The 11,261-nt window shown below is 38.4% G+C and overlaps 1 protein-coding gene across 1 annotated transcript in view; it reads left to right on the top strand.

Moving 5' to 3' along the window:
* The window catches only part of LOC104499229 (amyloid beta A4 precursor protein-binding family B member 1-interacting protein-like), a gene marked incomplete at its 3' end in the record, with an annotated part of 27,370 nt that overhangs the window by 11,756 nt on the left and 4,353 nt on the right, over positions 1-11,261 (top strand). The window contains exons 4-6 of the mRNA XM_010142709.1: positions 243-320; positions 3,109-3,268; positions 6,575-6,696. Coding sequence (XP_010141011.1) covers positions 243-320; positions 3,109-3,268; positions 6,575-6,696 — 360 coding nt within the window. The remainder of the gene's footprint in view (positions 1-242; positions 321-3,108; positions 3,269-6,574; positions 6,697-11,261) is intronic.

Here is an 11,261-nt window from a genome sequence, read left to right as displayed (position 1 = left end):
TAGCATTTGAAGAACAGAATCGTATGACTGGGCAACAAAAGTAAGTACTGGACTTGTAAATCAAAGCTTTGGTTGGAGGATATTAACTCAAGAAAAGCTGGGGATTTCCTGTAACTGGAAAGTTTCCCATGACAAGCCTTATGATCTGGATATAAATAACAAGAAACAGCTCCTTTTCAAGTAAACATAAATTGCTGGCCTTTCTTAACAAGAAGTATACCAAATATCTTGTGTTTTTTCAGGAAGAACAAGAGGCACAGGCTAAAGCTGACAAGATTAAACTTGCGTTGGAGAAATTGAAGGAAGCCAAAGTTAAAAAGGTGAGCCTTAAAATAGTAAAATGCTTCCATAAGAGCCACCAGCTAGGTACATTGTTATTTTTCTCAGTAATAAAGTTCTTGCCAAAATTGCTGGGCTTTTTAATATTTTCTCTGTAACCTGAGACATCTAAAGATACTCTGTGGAGCTTTCTTGTCATCTGTCTGAAGAGAAGTCTTGAGGAGAATGCTACCTTTGAGAGACTTATTTTTAAGAGGGCTTGGAAGGCTCTTCCTCTCTTTTGGCTTTTTTTTTTTTCTCCCCACTAAAGTTGGAGCAAAGCCCACTCTTCTGATAGGTTGCTTTAGAGGAAGTGGAATGTACATAAAAATGTTGCTTACTTATGCTATGCTAATTCCAAAAGTATTGAACCTTTCTTCTACTGTAGATGTGGATATAGCTAATCCAAATTAAATTAATGACGGTCTTCTTGCTAAATCTTTCCGCAGCACTATAGTAATGTATAAGGATAATAGAAATTATTTTAGACCAACAAATTAGAAAGCTTGCAGCCAGTGTCTGCACAGTGCTGCAGTGTGTCGTGTAATTATGCCCACTCATTCTAAGCTAGTGTTGCAGCTGAATTCAACAGAAGCTGCAGGTGTTCAGTAACTCTGAAAAACGGATGTGAACAAAAAATAGTCATGACCTTTAAGAGATGGGAAGTGCTGGAGATCAGAGCATGCAGCGCTTCCAAGAAGAACTGAAGCTTCTAATAAATTTGAGGGTGTCCAGACTTGAGATGGTTTCCACAGAACACTTCATGTTCATGTACAAATGCTACTTCTGAGAGAATGTGTTGGGAGGATTTCACCAATGCTGTCTTTGGAAAGCTTTGTAACAAAACTTAGGACTCCTCATTGGTCACTCTCTTTTCCTTGCAATGTTAGCAATTCTCCTTGGGGAGGAAACATTTATTTTGAGGACCTTTTTTTTTCCAGCCTGAGTATTTGGAACCATAGGGCGGAAGTAATGCTTAGTCTTCTTGTGGCTATGCCACTATAATGAAATTACTGTGTCATTCCTGAATTCTAAATTGACTAAGTGATTGTCAAGCAAATTGATCTTTTCTTTTATACCAAAAGCTGAGGGCAGAAGCCAGGGAGGATGGTGAAAAGCAAGCCCTGGACTTCAGGAAAGCAGACTTTGGCTTTTTCAAAGAGCTGCTTGGAAGAGTCCCTAGAGGGAAGATGGGCCTAAGAAAGCTGATTAATTTTCAAGGATCACCACCTCCAAACACAGGAGACTTCCATCTCAGTGAATGAAGGGCTGCTAAGATGATTAAAGCACTGAAGAATCCCTCCTGTGAGGGAAAGCTAAGACAGCTGGGACTATATAGCCTAGAGAAGTGAAGGCTTCAGGGGGTCTTGTTAGTTGCAAAGAGGATGGAGCTAGGCTCTTTTCAGTGGTGCCCAGTGACAAAACCAGAGGCAACAGGCACAGACTGAAACATGAGATTCTATATGAACATCAGGAAACACTTTTCCACTGTGAGGGTGGCTGAGTACTGTCACAGGTTTCCTGGGGAGATTGTGGAGTCTCCGTCCTTGGAGATACTCGAAAGCCATCTGGTCAGGGTCCTGGACAATGTAGGTGACGCTGTTTGAGCAGGGGATTGAACTGGATAACCTCCAGAGGTGAATTCTAACCTCAGCCATTCTGTGATTCTGTGAACATGGAACTGCATGAACGTTTCTGAGCAGCCAACTATAAACAGAATACAATATAAACAAAAATAACATTTTTTCCCCCCAGACATGTTGTAATTATGCATGTACAACATTTCTTTTTCTCTGTAATCTGTACTATGGCTCAATTGCTTATTATTTTTGAGAGGAAGATTCTTACAAGGGTTGGAAGCAAAGCAAGCTCGTGTTTTTTTGTTACATTTGCTTTTACTTTTCAGAGATAGTGTAGATTTTCTCTTGGGGATCATCAGTTTCTGCTTCAGCCTGATGTTTAATGGAGATTGTCTCTGTAGTCCAAAGCTTCTTATGCACACATTTTAAATTAAGGAGCTATTTAAACAAGACTGTATGAAGTCCTCCCACATCACCAGTTCAGTTCTAGTTTCCATGTACAGAACCTGTAGACAATTTTTCTTCTGTTTTCAGTACTGATGGAGCATTTTAAGTAGTTTCCTCAAAAATACTTATTACATTTTATGTACTTCAGCTTTTTCTTGTATTTTACTCTGATAAAAGTGCATACTGTTTCTCATTTAACAAATACTTCACAATATGAAAAAATGAGTGTCTTAGGTTAATTTGGTCAATATAAGTAAGTAACTCATCTATTTGTTTATTGATGGATGTTGGACTCCTGCCCATTTTAATACAATCTGATTTCAGGTTAGTCTGTTGGCATGGCAAGATTCTTCCATTCTTTTTCTCATTTAAAATAAGTAAACTTTCTGCATTTCTAGCTGGTATTAAGGACACTCTGTCCTTTTGTACTCAGTTTCCCTATCAAGCATTTTCCTTAATTGCATGTCTAGTAGATTTAGAGAGGAGATTAACTTCTGCATTTTCTTCATAGCAATTTCACCTTTCCTGAAATCATTGCACAGGACAAGGTTCAATGTCCTTTTTGAGAAAAGGTCTTTATTTTGGTGGCAATATAATGTGAAAGCTTCCAAGCTGTTTTATTCCCTCTGCTCACTGTGGGACAGGGTGCCTTTGAATAAGTAATAACCTTCAACCTTAATCTTTCTTATCTGTATCAGCAGATTCAGACTAGCCTTTTATTTGCTTCTGAAATTAACTGACTCTTCTGTGACTCTGTACTCAGCTTGTTGTCAAGGTGCACATGTACGATAACAGCACAAAGTCACTAATGGTGGATGAGCGTCAGGTGACGCGGGATGTTTTAGAAAATCTCTTTGACAAAACACATTGCGACTGCAACGTTGACTGGTGTCTGTATGAAATGTACCCAGAGCTGCAGATTGGTAAGTGGCATATCAACATAGCGTTCAGCAGACAGATACAGTGCATCTTATGCTATTGGTAATCATGAAAAGGTAATTATTAACAATTCTCCTGCCTGTGTGTCCACTGGTGTTGGAACAGTGCAGCCTCTAAGCTGAGGGATGCTGCAAGAATGTAACTGCACGATTTTTCCTGTAGAAATGAGTCTTCCATTTGTCCGTGCTGTGAGCTAGGTAAGGCTCCTTGCCCACCACCATTTCAATTACTCTGTTTTACAAAAATGAAGGGACCTTGTGAGTTTCACTCTGTTAAGGCAGTGAGAGACCCAAACACAACAAACAGTACTGCTCCACTCTTCAAAGAGAGAATGCAGTGCTGAAGTGCTGTCAGCAGGCTGTTAGATACTGGCCAAATAAATGTTGTAATTAAATGAGACTGACTGAGAAGTGTTTCAGTCATTTCAAATTCTTTTCACTTGTGATAGTTACTTTCTTAAGTGCAGTTGTGAACAGGATACTGCTCTCTGACAGGGCTGCAGCTCTGCTGGTGGTACCTTATGATTCAGGAAGTAACTAAGCTGGCCTCCTGGGGGCCTCCAGGACCCTAAGAAACAGCTGTACAAAACTTAAGTATTGTTTGGTGCAGCTTAATGAGTTTTGTTTTAAAAAGGCTTTAAGCCTTGATTAACAGTGGAGTGTTCTCTAATTGTGATTTTTTTTCGAAATCTTTTCATTGTCCAGGCTGCAAAGGTACTCACATCAAAAGGAAAAGGAAAATTGCCACAACTTTATTCCAGGATTGCATTTGACCTAATAATCATCCTGCTAAACTAAAACAAAGAAATGTAAAACTAGCTGGGAAAAGCCTGACTGCTCATGAGCAAGGACGTACTCATCTGCTTGTCAGAATGTCAGAGACGTTAACTGCCAGTCTGTTCTTGCTACTCGATTAAGATGATACATGAAGCAGTGTTGCTACATCTTTTATACCTGCTTATCTTAACTATAGAAAGACTGGAAATGTCACGAGGCCCTAGAAATGTCACAAATGTCACTTTGAAAAATCTTAGTGTTTTCTTGTCTTGGAAAGTTGCTCCCTCTGGTCTGCTGTAATTTGTGCAAACATAACTGGGTGTTAGGATGAAAACATGTATACAGATTGTTTCCTGAATATCTGTAATTGTTAAAAAGAGTGTACTTATGTTTCTTTGTAATTTGCATAGGCAATTTGAATACCTCATCACAGAATTAAAAATGAAAGCATGAGGGAGGTCATATGCTACAAACACTGGGGTTAATGGTTAAACATTTTTTTTTTTCCCCGAAGTAAAAATTGCTTGTGTTACCTTAGTCCCAGCTAATGCTAGGTGCTTTGAGTTAGGATTAGAGTATTGGTATAGTAAGGAATTAACTCTCATAATGAACAAAAACTGTTTTAAAAGTGAGGACAGAAGAAAATAAATCAGTAGATGGTTCAGGAAAAAAGGAAAAGTCTATGAACTCCTGATGAAGAGGTCTATGACCAGGTCCAAATCAGCTGGGTATGTCAGCAGATCCAAATTAGCTGGGAATGGAGCCTTTTTGTTTGCAGAAGGGAATTTTGATACAGATGGAACAGTACATATTCTTTCTTCTGCTTCCAGTGTACCGCAACATGCAATTAATTTTGTTCAAAATCAAAACAATGTGAGCCAGTCTTTATTCTTGTCAGTATACTTCTTGGCAGTTCTAGATAGCTCTATTACTATCAGCATGCTGGGGAGTCAGGCTTATCTGCACTTTCTCTTTCTGCCTGCCTTCCATGTTAGTATTCAATAAAACTGTGTTTACTTTTAAGAAGCAAATCTGAGTGGCAAATATTTCAAGATGAACTGAAAATCCAAGCTAGTTTTATATCAGAAGATATAAACTGTTTTATATATATATATACACTGTTATTTTGAAAAATGATAATTTCAAATAAAATAAACTACAATTTTAGATTAATTTCATGGTAAATATCACAAATAATCTCACCTTTTATACAAGAAAAGCCTGGTATGGGAAATGAACAAACAAAAGTATATGTGGCAAAGATTATTGTTAAATGACTAGTGTTACTACCTGAATTATTTTATGGCTATCCTGCATTGTAAGATGCTGTTTATCCTTCAAACTTGGGGTTTATATAGTGTTTTTTATTTCCAGAGCATTGCAGAAGTATTGGTTGCTAAATGAGAAGTGTTACGTTGCTTGTGTTGTTAAAATTTACTATGTACATGTGAACCGGCCCTGAAGCTAATCTCATTTTGTGCATTTAATTCTGAACCCTTGTCAGAGGCTACAAAACGTGTGCTCTGTTACCTTCTCATATACTAGGCTGATCTAAGCCTTCGAAAGATGTGATCACCGCAGACCACTGGGCTGGGAGTATACCTGTTCCCAGGGAACCGCGAAAACTGTACTTGAAATTGGAGCGATGTGATTTCCCTGCCCAAATACTAAAGTTGTAGAAAGATGCAGTTTGGGTCCTTCCGAAATTAATTCCATTTCTTTTCCTTCCAAAAGGGAGTTACATGACTATTCAGCTACTGTATACAAGTGAAACCACAGAGATCAGAGTTATCCATCCTCAGCACAGCCTGTGGCTTTCTTGGGTGGAGGGTCTGGGTCCAAATCAGCTCAGGAAGGGAGAGAACTGACACTAGTTTTCCCACATATCTGGTGAGGTTTTTAACCACAGAGATGCTGGGTGAGACACTGCATCTTCACATCAGTTCTCAGTCTTTTTATTTCCTCTGTTTTGCCATTTCTGTTTTTACACATAGTTGCTTGAAAGAAAACGTTTTCTTTTCAGCATAGAGTTCTTCCTGCTAGCAAAAAGCAATTTTTCATTTGTTCAAGTAAGTAAAAAGACAAGAAAACAAGTTTTTACTATTTTATTTCAATTCAGTAGCCAAAGTGAAAATATAGCCCACCATCCCAATCATACTGCAAACCTTAACAAACAAAAGCAGAGGGCCATTGAGGGACGTGGGCGCAGAGATCTACTCCTAGTGGGTCACTGTTTCCATCTTTTGCAGGCTTTGGGCAACAGCACAGAGGTGCAGAAGGAATCCAGGAGCATGCCATAACTACATAAGGCATTTTCTGTAGCTGGTTTGCCCTTCTACATGATAATATTTTCATGTGGTTTTGCTCCCTTCCATGCAGTGAAAAAGAGTGATGGGCTGTCCAGCTCTGAGCAAACATCAGATAGCGATTACATTTGCACACAGGATTTTCTGCAGCCTCAGGAGAGGGGGGTGAGAGTTTGAGTGTCTTACATTACCTTTTCTGTCTCTCCAGAGAGGTTTTTTGAAGATCATGAAAATGTTGTTGAAGTGTTATCAGACTGGACTCGAGACACTGAGAATAAGATTCTGTTTTTGGAAAAAAGTGAAAAATATGCTTTATTTAAAAATCCCCAGGTAAGCCAACATGGTATTTGGATATGAAACTAAAATTATGTCATTTAGTCTGTATGTTGCCTATTGCATTAATTGGCTTTCAGCTCTTTCAGTTAGGAATTAGAGAAAGCAAAACTTGTACTTTCCACAAAAACAAACAACAACAAAAACAAACCCCAAAATGTTGAATGCAAGTATTTGAAAATTAGTGCTTTCTGTTGTTTTCTGATACTATTTAAAATTTCCATCTGCAGTGGTAAAATATTAACCATTTAGTCCTCCACTAGTACAAGCTGTTGCTTTGGCCTAGCTCTCAGAACTGAGGTGGGATGGCACAACTGTAAAAAACTTGCCTTTGTCATGACTACAGTTTCTCCACTATTTCTACTGATGAAAATCAAGATTTCCTTGAAGGTCCGGTTTTTGTTAGTTGTACGTGAAACTTACTAAAGAGTGTGCTGAGTACTACAGCAGGTTTATCTGGATTTCGTTTAGACGGGAGAGAAGAATTGGGAGAACAGTAACTTGCGCATGCTAACTTTGTAAAAAGAGGGTCTGCACACCGAATTGCGTCAAATTATTCAGGATACGTGTATACGCAGATGATTTATTTTTTGTGATGTGTGGTCAAAACTATATTTACAAACATGCTAGGACATACAGTTGATGTGTTCTGGGGCACAAGATCTTTTCCCCTGGTCAGCAGTCTGTTAGCTCACTGAGCATCTGGTTTGTTCCTGAGGGCAGCAAGAGAAAAATGAGCAATTCAGCATTGCTGCAAAAATGAGTCGAATACATAATTTGGCAGCAAATCTCACCATGAATGAATGAGATAGTGTTTCAGATAAAACTTGCAGAGAGGAAGTTTCCTTCATTGACATGATGACATCCACAGTCAAGAAAAGCAAGCTTAACCTGCAGTGTACATGGATTGATGCTGATTTTTAATGTGGAACAGCAAAGCCAAGTTTGGAAGAAAAACATACATGGTGGCTCAAGATGTCATACCTTCTAATGCATGTAAACATACCGAGGAGCAGAGGTTCAATTGTACATTTGATTCATATACTAGTAGTGCTATTTGGGCAAGCAGCTTAGGGCGACGCTGTGAACTTCAGAAATAAACATGACCTGAACCAAACCCAAAATAAGAGTGTAGTTGTAGTTCTGTCTTCCCATTTCGGGACATGCCGTGCTTGATCGGGAACGTGTCTGCAGTCCTCTGTGAAAAGCTCTAAAATGAACAGCCTAAGGAAACGGGATCAGTTGTGGCTATCACACTATTGAAATATTTTGCCAGTAACAAAGTCTAACCATCTGTCAGGCTTAGTAAATTCATACGTTGTCAGACAGGCAGAATAGTACAGTCATTTCCACAGCTTGTCTTTTTGGCAGGAAATACTTAGTATCATACAGATGGAGCTCGCACTAGATACTGAAACATGGTAAAATACATAATCAGGAGTGAGTCTCTGAAAAGGTAAACCAAGCAGAAGTGCTGAGCTGGTGGGGGGCAGAGTGTATGATTACCTAACTAAGTACTCACAGAAATGAATGGTGTAACCAAGGGGAAAACGAAATCCAGTGCTCTGGTATATATTCTCAGTATATTCAGCCTCCTTCTCCTAGCTCAGTTAAGGTTGCCTCGTAAACTCATTTTGTGAGTACCTAAATTGCAAAATGCTTTGTTTGACACAGGCAGTGGTGGTAATGTGGCAGCAGCTGGATTCCTTGTTGGTCTTATTTAGTGGTCGTTCTGTCAGAGGCTGTTTGTGGAGATCTCACAACTTTGTAACTTAAGGATATTTTTCTGGAAAAAAAAAAAAGAGGCAAATTCCAAAAGGTGGCCAGATGCCTACAATTCATTCTTAGTCAAATCAGTGATAGAAAATTTTTTATTATGGAGTTTGGACGCAATTAAATGCTTTAAAAAAAAAATCTTATTATAAAGATGGCCAGGCGCATTGCTAAAACAAGTGGACCTCTGGAGAAGGTCTATGACCTGTGCCAATATTCATTGTTTATTTTGTGACCTATTAGGTACCTGGTATAGGTTAAACAACAGTTACTTAAACGTGTGTAAATTTCTAAGGAGGAGCTGAGGTTTTGAAATGCAGGATTTGTCCTCTCTATCTGTGCTAGCAACATGCTGCTCAGTTAATGCCAGTAGCTTTTTTTTTACAATTATCATTCTTGTTGTGCATTAGTCTCTAATATTTTTCTGCAGATTTGTTGCTGAAAACAATTTTTTAAAGTATTTGGAATACATTTTAGAAAAACCATCTCCAAAATCCTCAGGTGTTCTCCTCTTCACAAAGGCAGGCGCAATTTTGCCATTTTCTCACCATGATATAATTTACTCTGCAGGGATCTCACAGTGAAAGACCATTCTGTGAATGGCATCAGTGACTCATTTTCAGATATGGAGCGTCACACGTCTGTGACTAAAGAGTGAAACAAAAATACACATTGGCACATATGTAAATAGAGAAGATCTTTATAACATAGGAAAGGTGATGCTTTGTCATGTGTTGAGTGATGCTGTGCTTGACTCTTGAAAGGAAAGGTTGTCAGGTCTCAACACCTCTTTTCAAAAAGTTCAAAGAATAATTCTCACGTAAGAGACTAAAAAAAGAAAAATGTAGGAAATGCTTTTGCTTTATTTAAACAGAATTATTTGTAAGGGGCAGTTGAATTTAAACGCCTGATTGTAAATGCTGGTTGTGCTCTTAAAATGCTACATCTGATTTTTGCATGCATGGATTTTTTTTTCCTGTGTTTCTCTTTTGCTGATTCAAGCAGATGGGATAAATTCAAACAGTGCAGCTGCCACCTGCATGCATGTGGGGTGGGTTTTTTTGTTGTTTTTTCGGTTTTTTTTTTCAGCAGTATTTATGAACAATAATAAAAATCTGTATAACAAGTACTTTATGCTTCTGTTCCCTTATATGTAAACCAAAAGCAAGAGCTATACCCTCCAATGGAGAATCTATGCACTGAATTGACATTTCCTTTCTTCCAAAAAGTGATAGTACTAAACAACGTGAGGAGGTGGAGTTAGAATTTAGAATGTCTTTCATAACAGGAAATTAGAGTGAGGTTTATGCTTGAATATTTATTTTGAAGTCAGTGAAATTGGGGTGCTATCCACCAGGTGATACTTTTTTTTTTTCATCACTTTGGCCACCTTTATGAATCAAGGTTTTTTTTCTTTTGTCTCCACTGTTACCCAGTGAAGGAAATACAGAAGAGTGGCAAAGAACCTGATTACCTAGTGTGGTGGCAAAAATGCAAAGAAATAGAAGTGAGAAAAAGGAGTGGTTTTTTTCACTGTACTCGCATGGTTTAGTAATCTTAATTTCTCTCTCTCTGTTAGTGTATCTCACATCATGGTATAGTTTCAGGTTGCAGATGTTACTTCAAAAAATATTTTTGTTTTTTCTGCCCTGGGACTCTAACACAGAAACAGTCTTTATGCATTTGAACGCTTTTGCAGGTGACTTTAATCAACCTTTTAAGTGCTTTGCTGTTAACTGCCTCCTAGCTTATGTACCTCTTTCATTTGTTCCATGTTCCCCCTCTTTGATGATGATGACCATCATCTTCAATCATCCATCTTCATCCTCAAGGCATGAAAAAGCAGCTGTAGTGATTTCTTCAAACATTATCAAATCAAGTAAACAGAGTTGAAAACCAGTTTTTGGAGGGCTTCAAAAGAGCTTTGCATTTCGCTTAATTTACAGAATCACAGAATCATTTCAGTTGGAAGAGACTTTTAAGATCATCGAGTCCAACCATTCACCCTGCACTGCCAGGTCATCACTAAACCATGTAAACCATGTAAATGTATTTATTTACAGTTTTGTTCTTCAGAGCAATTACAGGTATCTTCTGATATTTTAAAGTGCATCCCCCTCATTCCAGAGCAGTTTGGATGAGCATAAACAGACAGCTCATTGCACAAAGAAGATAGCCATCAGTATGGAACTGCTGCCTTCTTTGCTGCATGCTGTCTGATCCGTGCTGTGGTGGACCTTGCTGATCTTCTAGAAAAACAGTTTAAATAGCTTGAAAGCAAAAATACAACCTAAGCAGAAGGGGAAGCAGGGGGAGGATGCTGCCTTAAACACCTATTTTTTGCTATGTACTGTTAAGTAGCTGCTGCATTCCTGTTTGGATGGGGCTTTGAATGAAAAAAGATGAAGGGTATGAAAGGCATGAACGTTCATGAAATGAACTGTTGCTTCATTAAGAAAATTCTTTTTTTTTTAATATGGAGACATGAAACACCAATCAGAGAGTTTGACAGTGCAGTAGTTAAGGCTGCTGTTTCTACCATGATCCAAGTTTGGTTTGCTTACATGCTACCAGAGATGTTCTTTGAAACTATTGGAAATACCTTTTGTCTTCCACTGTTTTGAGGGTTATACAGTGGCAAAAGATACAGCCTGAAATTTTTTACCTACCTTTCCATGCAAAAGGAGAAGGCTGTATTCCTAAGTGGAAAGGTTGTGCGCATAGACTAGCACAATATTAGCTTAGACTGGATAAAAATCTTTGCAGGTTTTTCTTTTGTGCATATGGAA

Source organism: Buceros rhinoceros, unplaced genomic scaffold (genome assembly GCF_000710305.1).
Source record: "Buceros rhinoceros silvestris isolate BGI_N320 unplaced genomic scaffold, ASM71030v1 scaffold6649, whole genome shotgun sequence".
Classification (NCBI taxonomy): Eukaryota; Metazoa; Chordata; class Aves; order Bucerotiformes; family Bucerotidae; genus Buceros; species Buceros rhinoceros.
Note: the sequence above shows the minus strand (reverse complement) of the source record. Positions and strands in the feature narration are given on the sequence as shown.